This window comes from Podarcis melisellensis, assembly GCF_964234715.1.
Source record: "Podarcis melisellensis genome assembly, chromosome: 6".
Lineage (NCBI taxonomy): Eukaryota > Metazoa > Chordata > Lepidosauria > Squamata > Lacertidae > Podarcis > Podarcis melisellensis.
In genome coordinates this window covers 55,783,552-55,801,717 of record NC_138538.1, presented here as the reverse complement: position 1 = coordinate 55,801,717, position 18,166 = coordinate 55,783,552, and the positions used below count along the sequence as shown (strand labels likewise).

At 43.6% G+C, this 18,166-nt stretch overlaps 2 protein-coding genes across 3 annotated transcripts in view; one reads left to right on the top strand and one right to left on the bottom strand.

Moving 5' to 3' along the window:
* Nucleotides 1-514: 514 nt before the first annotated feature.
* CPT2 (carnitine palmitoyltransferase 2) lies at nucleotides 515-14,911 on the bottom strand. Of its 2 annotated transcripts, XM_081915283.1 has the most exons (5): nucleotides 14,650-14,911; nucleotides 12,074-12,154; nucleotides 8,607-8,713; nucleotides 3,820-5,124; nucleotides 515-2,681 (listed from the first exon to the last, which is right to left on the bottom strand). In XM_081915283.1, exons 1-5 carry the CDS (start codon nucleotides 14,823-14,825, stop codon nucleotides 2,350-2,352), a joined length of 2,001 nt encoding a protein of 666 aa, XP_081771409.1. In that variant the 5' UTR covers nucleotides 14,826-14,911; the 3' UTR covers nucleotides 515-2,349. The 2 variants fall into 2 exon arrangements, with proteins under 2 accessions (XP_081771409.1, XP_081771410.1); XM_081915284.1 differs by lacking the exons at nucleotides 8,607-8,713; nucleotides 12,074-12,154; nucleotides 14,650-14,911 and adding an exon at nucleotides 5,475-5,849.
* A 357-nt stretch (nucleotides 14,912-15,268) lies between these two features.
* The window catches only part of SLC1A7 (solute carrier family 1 member 7), a 37,977-nt gene continuing 35,079 nt past the window's right edge, over nucleotides 15,269-18,166 (top strand). Inside the window, exon 1 of the mRNA XM_081915290.1 lies at nucleotides 15,269-17,897. Coding sequence (XP_081771416.1) covers nucleotides 17,757-17,897 — 141 coding nt within the window. The 5' untranslated portion in view covers nucleotides 15,269-17,756. The remainder of the gene's footprint in view (nucleotides 17,898-18,166) is intronic.

The window sequence follows — 18,166 nt, the reverse complement described above, 5'->3', positions numbered from 1 at the left end:
TATTTTTCAACACTTGTGGGCTTAGCTTTATTATTATACCGAACTCTAAAGAATAAATGCAAATAAGAATATTTATGCAGAAAAATATACTAGTTTTTAATCATGCTTACAGTTTGGTTAATGCTGGGATTGCCTCTTCAAAGAATTTGATTAACGTTTATTCATGTAAGGCCCAAGAGCTTTCATAGGAGGGTGGGAAAGATGCTCGCTCACCTATTGTAATAACTATTATTGCCATTAAAGTTCTTGGCTTCTCTCACATTTATGTATAATTGCAGGTGCCTTATACCTAGAAATGTATTTTGAAATCTTAAGAAGCTATTGGATATATCTAATTAGATTTCCAAGGTTAGCTGACTAAACAGTCTTAATTAATAATACAATTCCATATTGTTCAGGTGCAGCCCCAGGCCTTCTAGAGAGGCTTTTGGGGTGAGGGATGCAGATGACTGTACAAGGGAGGGGAAGATGGGAAAGTTGAAGTTCATGCAAGTAACGGTAGTATCCAGGCCGGCATTTTTTAGACTGTTTATTATAATAAAAGTACATTCTGCAACCATCTGAATATTTGATGGAAGATTGCTAACAGTTCACATTTGAGTTTCACTTTAAACTTTCTGAAGCAAAATGGTTTCCAACAAAGGCACGTTTTAGATTAACATTCTGCTTGATCAACAAAAATAAGACAGCTGTTTTTTTAAATACGTATATTTCATGTGCAGGTATTTAGATTCTTACATGGGAACGTTTAGGGCTGAAACTCAGTTCCGGCACCTGTCAGGTGGGTGCCATTTGCCATTACAGTGGTACCTTGGGTTACATACGCTTCAGGTTACAGACTCCGCTAACCCAGAAATAGTGCCTCAGGTTAAGAACTTTGCTTCAGGATGAGAACAAACCATGATCCGGTGGCGCAGCAGCAGCAGGAGGCCCCATTAGCTAAAGTGGTGCTTCAGGTTAAGAACAGTTTCAGGTTAAGAATGGACTTCCGGAACGAATTAAGTACTTAACCCGAGGTACCACTGTATACAGTAAAAGGACAAGGGAGGTGTTCATGGTGAGTTCTGGCACCTCTTTTTCTAGAAAAATAGCACTGATATCACCGAGCCTGAGAGTATGCCAGTGTAGTTAACTAGCAGAATCAAGGAAGCTGTTAGAGGTAAGAGGTTTCTGAAAATGGAAGCCTTGTTCAAATGAACAGAAGAAACATAAAATTGGGGGGAAAGAAATGCAAGCACACAATGGGGAATTTCAAAAAGAAGCATGCTATCCCAGCAAAGACTGACAAAACAATTATTTAAATACATTAGAAGCAACAACAACAACAAAAAGACTAGGGAGGCAGCTAACCTTTTAAGACAAGGAAAAAGAGATTACAGGAAGCAGAGTTAATTCTTTACATCTGTATTCACTGTTGAAGATGGAGGGCAGATCCCTGAGTCTGAACTAACATAGCAGTTTAGAGATCATTAGGAAAGGGACTGAAAATAAAACAGCCAATGACATGACGCCATTATACAAATCTACGGTGTAACCACACTTCAAATATACTTCTGGTCATCAGTGCACCTCAAAAAGGATGTAGAGCTGGAAAAAGTTCAGAAAAGGGCAACAAAGATTTATCATTGGGCTGGAACAACCCACTTATTAGGAAATGTGACAACATTTGGAGCTTTTTAGTTTAGAAAACAGGTAAACAACATTATAGAGGTGTATAAAATTATGCATAACGCTAGAATTTGGGGTCATCTAATAAAGCTGGATATTGGAAGAGTCAGGACAGACAAAAGGAAGTACTTATTCACATAGCACATTTGCTACCTTAAGATGTAGCCATAGCACTCACTTGAATAGCTTTAGAGAGGATTTAGACAAATTCATGAAGCATAAGGATATCAGTGGCTACTGGTAATGACGGCTGCAGTGCTATCTCCAGTGTTGGGAGTCAGTTGGCCTCTGAATACCAGCTGGATGCTGAATTGAATGGGCTTTGGTCTGATACAGAAGGGCTGGTCTTAAACATCTGAATGACGACAAGAACATTAACTATATATTAAGATAATAGTCTGCGTCCTCTAAGTCCACGTAAATTATTTGTGAGGAACGAAGGCTATGCAATACCTCGTGCAACCTAGAAACTTTGACTGTGAGAACATGTCTTTGCTGACAGGTACCAGAACAAAGGCAGAATTATTTTATAATCAGTATTCTTAGAATGAGCTGTGCATGCAGAATCAAATTCATGATTTTCTCCCCTGGGAAGCTGCACACCCCGCCCCCCAGGAATTACAAAGCAATACAAAAATTCTAGGCTGAAGATTCATTTCAGAAGACTAGCCCTGTTGTGTCTTACTTGCTACCAAGTTTACCTTCCAAAACATTGAAAATATCCTCTAGTGACTTGTATACACACTGGAGGAATTCTTGCACGTTCCTAGCCGGGTAGGCAGAAACATTACATCCAATCCAGTTGTCATGAACTCCATATCCGACACCAAAACCATCAGGCACCACTGGTGCAAATCCACCCATATTCACAGCAGGACTGCTCAGAGTGCTTGTGGAGAGAATGTTATGATTAATCTGGGCATAAGCTTGGTCCTTGTAAAAGTCTGGCAGAGGGATACCTTTGGATTCTGCCAGATGCCGCAAGCCGTACAAGTGTCGATCAAATCCCTGACCTGTCAAGACAAAATGCAGTAATGAATGACACTGCAGAGAACAATGCCTGTATTTATGGCTTAACTCAGGGGTCAGCAACCTTTTTCAGCCATGGGCTGGGCCACCGTCCCTCAGACCATGTGGTGGGCTGGACTATATTGGGGGGGGGGGGGGATGAACGAATTCCTATGCCTCACAAATAACCCAGAGATGCATTTTAAATAAAAGCAGACATTCTACTCATGTAACAACACGCTGATTCCCGGACTGTCCGTGGGCCAGACTGAGAAGGTGATTAGACCGCATCTGGCCCATGGGCCTTAGGTTGCCTACCCCTGGCTTAACTCCACTTCCAAAGCCACAGAGTTAATAGACAAGCTGCTCTTGCTTGGTTTAAAAAATAAAAGCGCTATTGTGCCAAAATACGTGCACATCTTTCTCATTTGTTCAAATACTAAAACCACAACTAAACTATCCAAAGTTGCCCTTTTTCTTTGCTGAAAGGCCTTGCAGTAGAGAACTCTTCCCCAACCTGGTACCCTCCAGATGTTTTGGACTACAACTCCCATCACCCCAAGCATCAGTCATGCTGGTTCGGGGAGCTGATGGGAGCTGTAATCAAACAACATCTGAAGGGCACCAGGCTGAGAAGGCTGCAGTAGAAACTCAAGCAAACAAGGGAGTACCAAAAAAAAATTCAGCCATTTGAAAATCTTCTCCAGAGGACTGGGGAAAACCATCAGAATAGCCTGGGAAATGGGATGGAGAAATTGGTGGTAATTACTCTCCAACCTCCTTTACAGAAATAAGTCCTTGTCATGAATAGAAAAACACCTTTAGCTCCAACTCACTACAGTAACACAAGGATAAAATTAAAATGTACCTGGAAAGGCAGTTTTGCATATTGCGAATAAGTATTTTTCAAACATTCATATAATGAAGTCAGATTCTGGATAAGTCTTTTCAAAACGCTATTTAAATGTAGGGAATGTATTTAACTCTGCAAACACGCTGGCTGTGTGAGTGAATGTGATGCAAAGGTCCAGCAAGACACTCTGCATCATGGTGAAAATTGCTCTGGACCCATTGTCTACCTTGACTGAAGCCACCGGGGAGAGGGACTGCGTCCGATGCTAAAAAATGAACCTTGCCACTTACCCATAGCAGCTTCTTTTGTGAGCTGGTTGTGGAACTTGGAGCACTCTGCAATCATCTGCTGCAGTTCTGCAGCACTGTGCTTGGACAGATTCCTGACTAAAGCCTCTGAACACTTTTTTGTATGAACCGAGGCAGGACGGATGGTTTCAGTGCGACCGTGTTTGAATGCTGCTGTGCTGCAAGATTCATAGGTGGCAACAGTTTGGCCATATTGCCGTAGAAAAGCCACCTGGAAGGCAAGTTGCGTTATAGCATCAGGACTCAGCTTCTGCTTCTTTAGGAACTCCTTGCCTCCTTTTTCAAACTGAATGGCCTCCAGAGTCAGCGTTTTCACAGTGGCGTCAAAATTCTGTTTGGCCTTGGTAATTCCTTCTTTTAAGGCATCGTTCAATTTAAAGCTCAGCTTCTGTACAGCTGCAGCAGAATCAACCGCAGCAGGCTGAGATGATGGAGCAATTGCAGACGTCTGGGTGCTGTCTTTAAACACTTCGTTTTGGAATCTGAGTACAGCTACACCATCTCCCCAGGCGTGCTCAAAGTGAACTGCTGCAGTGCCATCTTTGGCTAAAATAAGGTTGAAGGATTTGTCATACCACCTGTTGACTCCATCACCGTGCAGCATGGTATGGGACAAGTGGTTGAGATCTTTAATTGGAAAGTCATCAAGGCACAGGCAGAAGATTGCAGAATCCACCTTTGTTAAAGCTTCCTTATTGCCATTCTCAAGTAGCTCTTGTCTCAGCAGTGCCCATGTGTCCCTGTTTTCGCTAGTCAAGCAAGCAAGAGGGAAAGCTGGAACTGGGCTGCTGTCGGAAATGATGTACTTTAGGTGTGCTTGAATTTCTGAAGGGGCCACTATGTTCCCATCTCTATCTAGAACATCAAACACATAGAAGTTTCCATTTCTAAGCACTAATAAGTGCCGCTTACTTTCATCTGTAAACAGCTCATCCTTGCTGAGCTTAGGCAGCCGTGTGGAATTAAAAAGCCTGAAGTACTGGGACATGTCTAGTGGGTAGGCATTCACCATATAGGCACCAAACCACGAGAGAGAGGAAGGCACAAACCGAATGAACCTTTTGAAAGCTTGTGTGTCGCTTTTGGATGGGTTGAGATGAAAAACCTCTGGCTCTAAAAAGCCAGCCCTGAGAGTCTTCAAGAAACGCAGAGCAGAAACAGTCATGTTAGTTGCTCTCACAAGCTGGTCGTTATATTCAGCTTTGGGGTCAGGGTTGAAAGCCATAAAAGGATTGAAGTTCAAAACCACCGATTCACGTGCCCGTAAGTACATGTCAAACCAGGGACCTAAAATCGAGAGGCGGACAGAACAGATCAACACAAAGACCATAAGACAAACAAGGCTCATAAACATGAAATGTGGGCAAATGTTTATGAGAGGGACCTTCTTTTTTTTAATTTGTGGGCCAGGAGGTATGGTAAATATGCTAGGTTTCTAAGCTCCTGCAGTCCAAAATATAACACCCTCTGATTTCTTCTTTGTGGAATTAACATGCATCCTTTATGTTTATTGCTCGAGGGCTACAGTTTTGCATCTACGATCCATTCACAATTCGCTCTCCTCTTTGACATACCATTGTGTTGTGTCGTCTTGGGAAAGGGGAGGGGGAAGAGAGAGAGAACATTTACTTGTTTACCTGCCTATCCACTTCTGCTCTTTCCTCACCATCTTCCTCTACCTTTTCTGTTCCTTCCTCTTCCTCTTTTCTGCAACAAGTCTCAGTTCCTCAGCCACGGTTTCATGTCTAATCCCTGTCTTCATTCTAGCCACTAAAGTAACTGAATTTTACACTTGGCTTAAAACCTGTGGTTTTTCTTCACAAATACAGGGGCTGCAAAGTAAATTTTAGTGGGAGATGAAAGGCAACACTCTGCACAGTTCAAGCAGTAACATAAATGCATTAGAATAATTTTCAAGCTGATGTTTTGAAAATTCTTCAGTTTTATAGCTTAGTAACATTCAAAGTTTACAGCAGGATAGTTTTTAAATAGCAATACAACAAAAAGCCTAGGGAAATCAACAAAACCAATGAGCTGTATGTTTTATATACAAGCAATAATGGTATGAGATACGTATGACAAAAGAGTGGCAATGATGGGGGGCAATGGAACATACTGCCCATATCCCTGGAGACCAAGAAACTGCTCTGCCTCCTTTCTTTTAGCAAATGTTTTGTGCCACTGGGGAAGTGGTAATTCTGTATTGATTTGTTTTGGATGTTTGTATGTGATGCCAATAAAAGGTTTGATGATGATGATGATATTGCACACATTTAGCCCACCAATTCCAGTCCTCAGGGGATTGGGCAACACTTACACCTTCACTGCAAAATAGTTCAGCTCTATGTTGTGTGGTGATGGCTTGAATTATTTGCAGCCATTAGGCTTGAATGATTTGCTCTTTCATCTGCAAATGCCCACTTATCCCTGTATCAACATCAACTAGGTCACTGCCTGTTTACTAGGAAGGGAGACCCTTACCTTTCATTCTCCTAATCATCACAGACAAATGAAAAATGGATGAATGTCTTAGAATCATAGAACTGTCAAGTTGGAAGGGACCCCACGGGTCATCTAATTCAACCCCCTGCAACGCAGGAATAGTCAGGCACTACTTCATTTTCAAGTAAGATCAAATGAATAAAAAAAGAGAACAGGAGTCTCCTCTTTCACATGACAACTGCAACAGCAGAACTAACATGTAAATCCCCCCCCCAATTTGAATGTCAGCCATATTCAGTGTAGAACCTTTTCAATTCCCGCCCGGGAACCAATGTCCCCACTGTGGAAGGACGTGTGGGTCCAGAATTGGCCTCCACAGCCACTTATGGACTCATTGTTAAAACCGTGTTTATGGAAGACAATCTTACTCAGCTACGAGTGATCACCAAAGAAGAAGAAGAACCTTTAAATCCATGGCTATAGCATGGACATCGCCCTTTGGCATACCTTCAACATCATTTTAACGTTCTTGAGTATCAAAAAAGGAAAAGAAAGTATTACAGTTCACACTCACTAGTTTCACATTCATTTATGTGCAGTGCAGAGTGTCTTGGGTGTCAGGCATCGCAACCACTCAGTAGTCAGTGAGCTAATTTGATGAGAAATTACAATAGTGGAGAATATGGTGGAATTTACAGATACCAGGTTTGCTCTGTACATAAACACTTCTGCTCTCCATCAATCTCCTTATAAGCTACAACAACAACACGCCTTAGGGAGCTAAATTAATAAAAATCACTAACCTAAACACTAGACATTCTCTTGCTTGCTTTCCTCTGTCTCTGTCTCTCTCTCAATCACTTCTGTCCTATTAAATTTGCCATCTCCTTTTCTTTATTCTCTGGTCTTGCTGTCTGCATCTTTCATCTTTCTTGTTCTTTGATAAAAGAAATGCTGTTCTCTCTCTGTCATCCTGCCTGCCCTCTCAAAGGCAAGAAATTTTATAGTATTGACTAAGCTGGATTCTCCAAAGGTGGTACTTGCTTCGACATCCTGAAATAGATTTACATATGGTTTGAGTCACTCATTGGATCACCGCACCAACTATTTCCCTTCATTGTGCTTTCTGTTTAAGAATTACACAGGCGGCATTCAACTAATTCATCCCATCCACCCACACTGCACCCTCACCAAATTTGCTCCAGAGGTTCGGGGAGCCCCTAGAACAAATTTAAGGGGCACACAGGGGAAGACTGTTCCATTGCACAAGCAGAGATCCTTGCACTGATGGAACATTCACTTAGTATTACACTGGATACAATTTAGGATATTTTATTGTAGTGGTAGCTTTCCTTCCCATTTCCTTCATCGCCACTTTCCAAGGCAAGAGATGAGATACAAGAGGTTGTCTTATACCACTGACCCATCTAATTCACTACTGTCTGTTCCAATTAGCAGCATCGTCACAGGCAGAGGTGGTGCCTATGTACTACCTGAAATCATTTAACTAGAGATGCCAGGGATTAAACCTGAGGCCCTCAGCATGCACAGTGACCTAGCAGTTAGCCATGACCTCAAGTTCCAACGCTGGAGCCATCAACACAGCTCCAGGAATCTGCCTATGCAACCACTTCTCCCTCTCTCTGCATAAAATGACCTTTCAGTCCAAGACATCATATTCTTATGGGATTAGAAGTCCATATTAGACTTTGTAAACCAAGAAACAAGGCGCTGCAGAATGAAGTCTTCAGAACCAAATGTGCCTACAGTAATGAATGGTGCTGTGATCAAGGGACCATGCACTCTTTATGTTGTTGATACTTTGATTCTGGTTGTCTGTACTTTAAAGAATATGTCTGGGTCAACATTACTTGCCAAGTGAAGATGTTTCCATGACATCTTGCTATTTCAGGGAAAAAGATAAGTCAGTTGTTTTGGAGTACTGATTGTAACATTGTCAAGAGCATTTCAAATCAGAGAGTATCCAGCTTCATTAACCTGAAACTAAGGTTAATGATAACTAAGGTTAATGATAAACATGCCTGTTTATCACTTAGCTGGCTAAAGCATCGGGGTGACTTGCAAGTGTGAATGAACTTTCATACTTACTACCTTCAACACAAAGCTTTTTAATGACATCAATGTAGACATGCCACAGAGAATCAAATGTTGAGCATTCAAAAGATGCATGCAAGTAAGCAAGATGCAGCAAGAGTTAATGATCAGAGTGCGCCCTCTAACACGCCAAATTCTAGTCTGTTCTCAAGCAAGCAGTTTTAGGAACAGATAGCAAGAATGCAAAGCAGGTTTCACAATTACTTCCTTACCTGAAATATAACTAGTGTGCTTATTTTGCTTGTCTTGTGCAACCAACTGCTCATGTAATTCTCTACCAATTCCATCCCTAAAATTGACAGCGAGTTGTTCTGTTTTCCTTTAAAAAGAGAGAGTGAGAGAGAGAGAAATTAAGTAAAATTGTGATGCCTTTCTGAGAGTCAAGAAGAAAACATCCCGTGTGGCTGGACTGGTATGACTTCTCCCTTCTCCACCCTTGATGTTGCAAATGCTCCTGGCTAAGAATGAGGAAAGGCTGTTGTTAATTCATTTTTTTTTTTTTTATAAAAAATTTTATTAAGATTTTTTACAGATACATATTTAACAAACAGAATAGGTTTCATAACATCCTTTCATTCTATTGCGGACTCCCTCACGTCTCCCGCTTCCACTTTCATCATTAAAAACGAATTTTTCCAAGCAAATTATCATCTTGTTTATGCTCTTAAGTGCAATATTTAGGTTAAACTCAAATAAAAAATTATAATTTAATGGTAGACAGTTATTTCTGCTCTGGCTTCCTTGTTAGGATTCAACCAAATTACAGTACTTTTGTAAATAAATCTTAAATTTCTTCCAGTCTTCTTCAACCCTCTCCTCTCCCAGGTCGCGGATTCTGCCAGTCATCTCAGCCAGTTGCATATAGTCCATCAGCTGCATCTGCCATTCTTCCAGTGTGGGTAGATCTTGGGTTTTCCAGCTCTTAGCAATAAGTATCCTTGCCGCCGTTGTAGCGTACATAAAAAATGTTCTGTCCTTCTTTAACACGTTCTGGCCGACCATGCCCAGAAGGAAGGCCTCTGGTTTCTTGGTGAAGGTATACTTAAATACCTTTTTTAACTCATTGTATATCATTTCCCAAAAGGCCTTCACTTTAGGGCAGGTCCACCAGAGGTGAAAGAATGTTCCTTCATTTTCCTTACATTTCCAACATTTGTTATCAGACGAATGGTATATTTTAGCCAATTTCACTGGGGTCATGTACCATCTATATATCATTTTCATTACATTTTCCTTCAGAGCATTACATGCTGTGAAGTTCAGCCCGGTGGTCCATAACCTTTCCCAGTCCTCAAACATAATGTTGTGCCCAATATCCTGGGCCCACTTTATCATAGCCGATTTAACCAATTCGTCTTGTGTGTTCCATTTCAGCAGCAAGTTATACATTTTTGAAAGTACCTTGGTCTTAGGTTCTAGCAGTTCTGTCTCCAGTTTCGATTTCTCCACCTGGAATCCTAACTTTTTATCAATCTTAAACACTTCCTTAATCTGAGCATAGTGTAACCAGTCTCGCACTTTATCTTTCATTTTCTCTAAACTCTGCAGTTTCCAATTGTCTCCATCCCTTTCTAGTATTTCCCAATATTTTGGCCAATTGGCCTCCATATTGGGTCTTTTTCGGGCCTTAGCCTCCAAAGGTGACAGCCACCTCGGTGTTTTGTTTTCTAATAAGTCTTTGTATCTTGTCCAGACATTAAATATTGCTTTTCTGACAATATGGTTCTTAAAGACCTTGTTGATCTTAACCTTGTCGTACCATAAATATGCATGCCATCCAAATGCATTGTTAAAACCTTCCAAATCCAGCACATCCGTGTCCTCCAGAAGTAGCCAGTCTTTTAGCCAGCAGAAAGCTGCGGCTTCATAGTACAACTTTAAGTCTGGCAGGGCAAAGCCCCCTCTTTCTTTTGCGTCCGTTAATATCTTAAACTTAATTCTGGGCTTTTTGCCCTGCCAGACAAATTTGGAGATATCTTTCTGCCACTTCCGGAAGCACTCCGTTTTATCTAGGCTGTTGTTAATTCAAAGGCTGAAGTTGATCCATTCTGGATCTACACTGGAAGAAGGTTCTGTAATCACTATGCTGAATGTGTAAGGATACAAGAACTAGTTTGGACTGGTGCACTGTGCTACTATGGTATCATAGATACCTGTCAGCTCAGGCAACCTGGTGTGATATAAGTAAACTGAAGTCTACAGTTTGAAGACTTGCATTTCAGAAATGGGTAATATTTCATGGAGGGTTTGATGTTCTAGGCTCACAGCTGCCACTCAGGGAGCAGCCAGGCAATCTTGGGAGAATACAGATTTTTTTAAAAAAACATTCAGTCCAGTTTTCAGCCCAGATTCAGGGCAGAAACAGCCTTGGTTTTCCTGCTGGGTGATGTATGATGAACTGGACAAGGGAAGTGCAATTCTATTGATCCCCTTGAATCTCTCTGTTGCACTCGCTACTATCAGTCATGGTATCCTTCTGGGCCATCTTGCTGGGTTGGCACGGGGAGCACACTATTGTGTTGGTGCCAGTTCCTCATGGAGGATCAGTCCCGGAAAGTTGTGCCCCTTGGCCGTTGGCATCAAGGTTCTATTCTGGTTTACACCTATATGAAAGTGCTGGGAGAACTCACCCAGAGGTTGAGTGTCACCAATATGTGGATGACAGCTAGCTCTACCTCTCTCTTTCAGCTGTTAATCCCAAGGAGCCTGTGAAACCTGGAAACAGTTTTCACTGGATGAGGGCAATTAGCTAAAACTGTATCTAGGCAAGGCACCTGTGCTGGGTGGGGAAGCCGAATTATCTGGCTAAAGAGACAGAATCAAACTCTCCTGAACGACTACATTTGTTGTTTGGCAGTTCTCCTAGACTTGGCACTGTCTGTGGAAGCACAGGTTACATCTGTGATTAGGAGCACCTTTTTCCTACTGAGGCTAGGATGCAAGCTATTGCCTTACCTAGAGAGATCAGAACTTGCCTCAGTAATCGACACACTATTCACATCTAGGACAGACAACTGTGGACAGACTGCTGCCTTTAAGTTGAGAAACTTCAGCTGGTGCAGAATGCTGCTACTTGGTTGCTAGATGGTGCATAGTAATCACAGAACGCAACTCCTATTCCATACCAGTCGTACTGGTTGCAGGTTGTGTTTCTGAATCCAATTCAAAGTGTTGATTTTGACCTTTAAAGCCACCAGTGGCTTGAGCCTGTGTCCTCTAAAAGACCAGGAACACAATACAAGTCTCCTAGAATACAGTCATACCATGGAAGTCAAACAAAATCCATTCCAGAAGTCTGTTCGACTTCCAAAACTTTTGGAAACCAAGGCACAGATTCTGATTGGCTGCAGATTAGCCAATCAGAAGCTGCGTCAGACATTCAGGTTCCAAAGAACGTTCGCAAACCGGAACACTCACTTCTGGGTTTGCGGCATTTGGGAGCCAAAACATTTGACTTGCAAGGTGTTCGGAATCCAAAGCATGACTGTATTGAGATTTGCCTCAGAAGCTCTGCTCATATGCCCACCTGCCAGGCTGATGGTACTGCTGGGCCTGAGAGACAAGGTCCTTTCCATGGTGGCCCCCAAACTGTGTAACTCCCTCACTACAGAGGTGCATAATCCTTCAGCATTGCTACTGTTGATATATATACTGTCTTTGGTTTCCTCTTTTTTCTTACCTGAATTGGGCATCATCTAAAAGAGGCTTTTGAGCATTTAGGTATCTTCTGATTGTGTCTTCAAGTTTTGGAATAGGCAAACTAATAAGGCAGGAGAAGAGAAGCAAAACAATATAAGGCCACACCATGTTAAACATTCCAAAGGAAAAGGCAAGAATAATACTGTTCTGTGTAATAACTAGCTTTCCCTAGCAATTTATTGTAAGTTAAATGCAGGTATGAAAGGACCTCAGTCTAAAACAATCCCTTACTAACTACACATTAACCTTTTGTACACTGACCCCATTTCTCTTTAGATCAGGCTTTGCCTGGTACCTTCCAGACATTCTGGATGACAGCTCCCATAGCTATCATTGAAATCCCAATTAGCTGCTCTGAAGTTAGAAGAGTAAATAAAGAAGGTTCTGAAAGTTACAGAGAATGTTCATTACCATGGTACAATATACAGTATCCTAGTATATACAAATAGCAAACTTGTTTTTCAAGTGCCAATATTCAGGTAGCCAAACCAATAACATACCTTCAACAAAGCCTTGGGGAAACCCAAGGATTGCTAAAGTCCCCTCCCCCGAAAAAAAAACATTTAGCAGGAAAAACCTAAATGGGAGGGGGAATCAAAAACAACAGCTCAAAAGAAGTGTGCATTCACACGAAAGCTTATACCAGAACAAACTTGGTCTATAAGGTGCTACTGGACAATTTTTTTAATTTTTATTATTTTTATTTCGACTGCGTCAGACCAACACAGCTACCTACCTGAATCTACAGCTCAAAAAACAGCCACAAAAAAACTGACTATTCTCAGTGGGCACAGAATGCTAACAGGGAGGAGATGGAATGGACTATCCTGGAAAAGCTGAACTCTGAACAGGAGCACTGCAATATTTTGCTGCAGGTTCTACTTTTATGTTAACATTTTAAGGGGCACCAGATCTCCAGATCTTTTACCAATTTTTGTAACTTGGAAGTTTGCCTACTTATAAGGAACTGCTATATGACAAATATACTTCTAAACATATTAGTCACAATCCAAAGATAAGTAGATTCCACTGAATTTCTCTGGTACTTAGGCACACTAAGAATATAACTATTATCTTTACAGTGTGATCCTAAATATGTTTATTTAGAAGTACATCACAGCAAACAGTACACAAAGCAAACAAGCTGAAACAGTTTTATTTTCTCCAAACTTTTCCATATGTTTTTGCCTGGTACTCTAGGCAAAAAAGCATGAGGGAACTAATATATTAGTGTAAATTTAAATATAGATGGCAATCATGAAAATCACGCCCTGCTTTTAGCACTGACCTTTCACCTATATACTGTACCTTTATCTCAGCCTAAATGAAGGCAGAAGGCTTTGCATTACCAGTTGTATTACATATGCTTCTCCTCTTTCTCTCTGGCAATGGAACTGTGCCCTCTTCCAGAACTAATTTGCTTTTGAAAGCAGTAGGAACTAACATAAGGAAACGTTCTCCAGATCACATTAACATATCAAATCCTTTTGCAGCTGTACTCACTGAAACACTGTACCATTTCTATCCATGCAATGTAATTTTGTGAGTCAATCCATGGGATCTTATCTATGTCAAGTTAATGAATGTAACCCAGGGGTGATAGTGCTTCCTGACTGATTGAACACTGAGTAAAAGGGCACAATCTTGTTTAGGGGCAGGGGGGGAGACACCTGGAGTTTTCAGGCAAAGAGGAAGCCCTCCAGTGGGTGGCTGTCTGAGTTATTTAAAAAACCTGTGGGATACCTGTGCCCTCCAGATGCTATTGGACTCCAACTCCCATCAGCCTCAGTCAGCAACATCCAGTAGGTAATGTCCCCCTCCCCTCTCGCTGATCTTCTTGTGACATCCTTTCAGAGGGTAGGCAAACTGTATTCCCTGGGCTGCAGCTGAAAGGTCCAGATGTGAAAACACACCTGTACCTTTTAAGACTCGCACTGATTGTCAAAAACGCAGCGTTTCCATCTCCCACTTCACCGTGATGGAGAACTGGGATCCTACAGCATTCTCTTTTTCACCTAATGGGGTTCTTACTAAAGGTCTCTTGTGACCTGGATTTGGCAACATCTAATTAGAAATGCTTCAACGCCCAGCTTAATTACAACGTGGCTTGTCTCCTGTCTCCCTGTAAAGCCCTGCATGTATTGATTTATTATATTTATATCCCATCCAAGGCGCTCAAGGCGGTGCACATGGTTGTTCTCCTCCTCTCCATTTTATTTTCACAACAACCCTGCTAGGGAGGGAGGTTGGACTGAGAGTGACTAGCTCAAGGTCACCCATCGAGCTTCGCGGCCGAGGGCGGTCATTTGAACTCTGGCCTCTCCCAGGCTCTAGCCACTCTGCCCCCTGCACATGCTCCAGAGACCCGCGCTCCGCTTCCCATCTTGGCAAGGCTGAGCACCGAAAAGCACCGCCCTGCTCAGAAGGAAGGAGGCGGAGCCAGGAAGCAAACTTGCTCTAGAGGCGCCCTTGCCAAGAAACCTGGCCGGCAACGGGGGCGCCTCAGGCCAAGCCCAGCCCTCTCCTCCTCCTCCCGCCGCGGAAGCGCCACCTTACCGGGGAAGGCTCTTCTGATAATGCATGGTGGGCACGAGGCTGCGGTGCAAATACTGGGAGACGGAGCCGTCCTGGCTGTAGTTTCTCCGCGGCCCGGCCAGGGCAGGCGGGAGCAGGGCGGCAGACGCCCCGCAGAAGCGCGGCCAAGGAGAGAAGAGCAGCGCCGCCGTCGCCATGCTGAGCTCGTCACTTTCCCGGTGCGGCCGCCGCCAGCTCCTCCTCCCTCCGCGCCGCAGCCAACTCCTGCGCCGCCCCTGGGAGGAGTCAGCTCAGGCCTCCCTGGGAGGAGGAAGCAGGAGCAGGGCAGCTGTAGGCCGCAGGCTCGGAGAAGGAAAGGGCTAGGGACCGCTTGGTGGTCCGGGACACTCAGCCTACCCAGCGTCATAGCAAACACGAGACCCTTTTGCTCCGCCTGCATTCAGCTTCCCAGTTCCTGAAACTGCAGAGGCTTTGGGCGCTTCGTGCTGCCGAGAAGGGACGGGGAGCCGCTCTCAGCAGTGGCCTCCCTCCCGCAAGGGGATGCCGCTGTTTATTCAGCTGGGAGGCGGCCACCAGCTGGGAGGCGCCCTGCCCTGCGCCCTCCTCAGGCGCACTTCGCTCAGCGGGCAAGGAAAGAAGCTGCTGTGCAGGTTTCCGCGCCCTCCGCGGGCAAGGGCCGCTGCCGGCAGCTTGCTTTCCAGTTTCCAGAGTTTCCAGGCAGGCGTCCAGGAGGCTTCCGGGGAGCACCGTTCTCGCTGGCTGCTCCTGCTAATAAGAAAAGCTCGACGGCAGCCACGGAGTTCCGAGAAGCGCTCTGCTAGCGGCGGCCCCTTCGTCATCCGGCTACATGCACAGACGTCCGTCAAGGCGCCCACCGAGCCTTGCAATGCTTGGCGGCGACATCCCCCTTTCTGATCCGTGCTGGTCGCTAGTCCTGGGGTTTCCTCTTCCCGCCCTTGGCCTGACGCAGCAGGCTGTTCTTATGTGCTTACCTGTGGGCTCTACTCACCATTTGGAAACCTACGTGATGCACAAACATCTTACCTGCTGAAAAGCATTGATCTTGCGTGACATGTTTGTGCAGAGGCATATCGAGGGTCCTTTGCGCCCTTGATAAGGGACTGTATCAGCACACACATCCCGGGGGGAAATCACTTTGTTACAATAACCACAACCACATTAAAAATTGTCATTTTACGCAACCAAACTACTTGGAGCATCTGAAGTGAGGGTGAGGCAACGAGGAAGGGGGGGAAATGCATGTTTTTGTGCCGTGGTGCAAGAAGGACCGGAAGCTTCTCCCATGTTTAATCATCCTTCAGTAGCGGCAGTGCATCAACATGTGCATATACATCATATACTCCATAGTGATTTTGGGGACTCCCAGGGCTTGCACCCCCTGCAAGGGGCCCTGCAAGTAGGAGTGGAACCACGTCAACCAACTCACATCCTACTGAGTCACATCCCAGGAGGATACCATGACTGATGATATCAAAAGCCACTGAGAATTCAAAGAGAACCAAAGGAGTAACATTCCCCTGTCCCTCTCACAATAACAATCCATCGGTCAGGACAAGGAAGGCTGCTTCAGTCCCAAACACCAGTCTGAACCCAGATTAGCAAAGGTGCAGAAGTTGCTGGACTACAGTTACCATAATCCCTGACTATTGGGCCATGCTGCTGAGGCTGCCAGGAGATGTAGTCCAACAACATATAGGAACCCAAGCTTGGGAAAGGCAGGTCTAGGCAATTGCTTCTCCCAAGAACGTCTGAAACAGTGTCGTCACGTCCCTCTTAAGCACCCTGCCAAAAAGGGGATATTAGCAACTGGCTGGTACAGTGGTACCTCGAGTTAAGAACTTCATTCGTTCTGGAGGTCCGTTCTTAACCTGAAACTGTTATTAACCTGAGGTAACACTTTAGCTAATGGGGCCTCCCGCTGCCGCCATGCCATTTCTGTTCTCATCCTGAAGCAAAGTTCTTAACCCGAAGTACTATTCCTGGGTTAGCAGAGTCTGTAACCTGAAGTGTCTGTAACCTGAGGTACCACTGTAGTTGCTACATAAATTGAGAATGTGCCCTTATGGAGTGGTCGCACTACCACTGCTTTCAGGATGCAATAAGGCATTCACCAGATATTGAATCTGCTTGGTCAGGACTAGACAGTGTGCTTGTTAAGAACTGTATTAAACAGCATCCAATTCAGCACAGAGATGAGGGATTTGTCCCTCCAGGTATCTTGAGTGTTCCAATAACCTGTTGATCAAGGCTGATGATAAAAAAACTCCCTCACCACTGGAATAATTCTGCTGGATGGCTACCAGTGGGGGAGGGGGGAAATAACAGCAAATACTTTTTACAAGAGAGGCTCCCTAAATGCCATAGTAATCATTGTCTAAATAAGTGAGACAAACCCTTTGAAAAATGTGAGCCATATTTGTGGCTGATAATCTTCATAAATTAAATTCTTCTCTTCCTTTAAGTGAAGATGGTTATTGAGTTAATGTTATTGTTCTCCCAAACTAACCACAAATGCCAGTTTTTGTCAGTAGCCTCTATATGCATTTTTACTGGTTAGGATATGTCTTAAATCATGCATTTACAGGTGCACTTGCCCTTTTCATCCTGATACTAATAGTGAAAAGCAAACCTGATTAAAGAAGCCCAGTCTCTTCCCCTAGTCTGTCCTATTGTGATAATCCAGCACTACTCACCCAGCGCTTGAATTGCTGCATATCCTTTTCTGTTCCTTTTATAGCTAACATTGAAACTGAGTTTATAACGAATTGTGCTTGCTTTTCATATAGGGTGTTGCTTTGCTTAGAGATCACTCTTGTTTCAAAAGTACTACTCTACTCTGTTCTAATTTTCCAGAGTCGGTAATCTTCTTCCAGGTTCTTATTGATGTAGTCACTAATAGGATTGTTGGTATTAATTTGGAAATAATGCCAGCTACATGCTTGGTGGCTATTGGCAGAAGAGGTGACATTGCAGGTCAGCTAAGCAGCACTAGAAACGCTTTGATCTAATCTATACCAAGCCAGAGCTGGCTATTCTAACAAGAGAGGCTGGTGAGGTCTCTTTCTCTATGGGATGCTGATTCTCTTCCAGAGAGCACTGAGGACAGCATGGCAGTGGCTTTGGATGCAATGCTGGCTCGGGTCAAGGATGTGTGTAAAAGAAATGGTTTGCTCATTCTCTCCGTGTTATCCGTCATAGTGGGATGTCTCCTTGGGTTCTTCCTCAGGACCAGACGCCTCTCTCAGCAGGTCAGTGAGATAAGCAGGTGTTGCAGTGGTGTATTTTTAAAAAAGGTCTTTGTTACATAACGAAATAGGAAATAAAACAGTGTGTCACAGTGCAGAACATGATAATCTGTGAAGCAAGTTGTCTGGTTCTAGTGTTGCTCTTTGTAGGAAAGAACGTGAATTGCTCATTTTAGAGTTTTTAATATGTTGGCTATATAGACTATAAAGCTGCAGGTATCACAAGGATCTCACAGCTAACACCAACATGAGCATAAAATGTTAGATTCTGG

What these genes read in the sequence shown, in the direction of transcription:
- CPT2 (XM_081915283.1), bottom strand. Translation starts at nt 14,825, where the DNA reads ATGGCGACGGCGGCGCTGCTCTTCTCTCCTTGGCCGCGCTTCTGCGGG. An exon ending in TATCAGAAGAGCCTTCCCCG is followed by an intron (nt 12,155 to 14,649) that starts GTAAGGTGGCGC and finishes CTGCCTTATTAG; the next exon opens with TTTGCCTATTCCAAAACTTG. An exon ending in CACAAAAGAAGCTGCTATGG is followed by an intron (nt 2,682 to 3,819) that starts GTAAGTGGCAAG and finishes TTGTCTTGACAG; the next exon opens with GTCAGGGATTTGATCGACAC.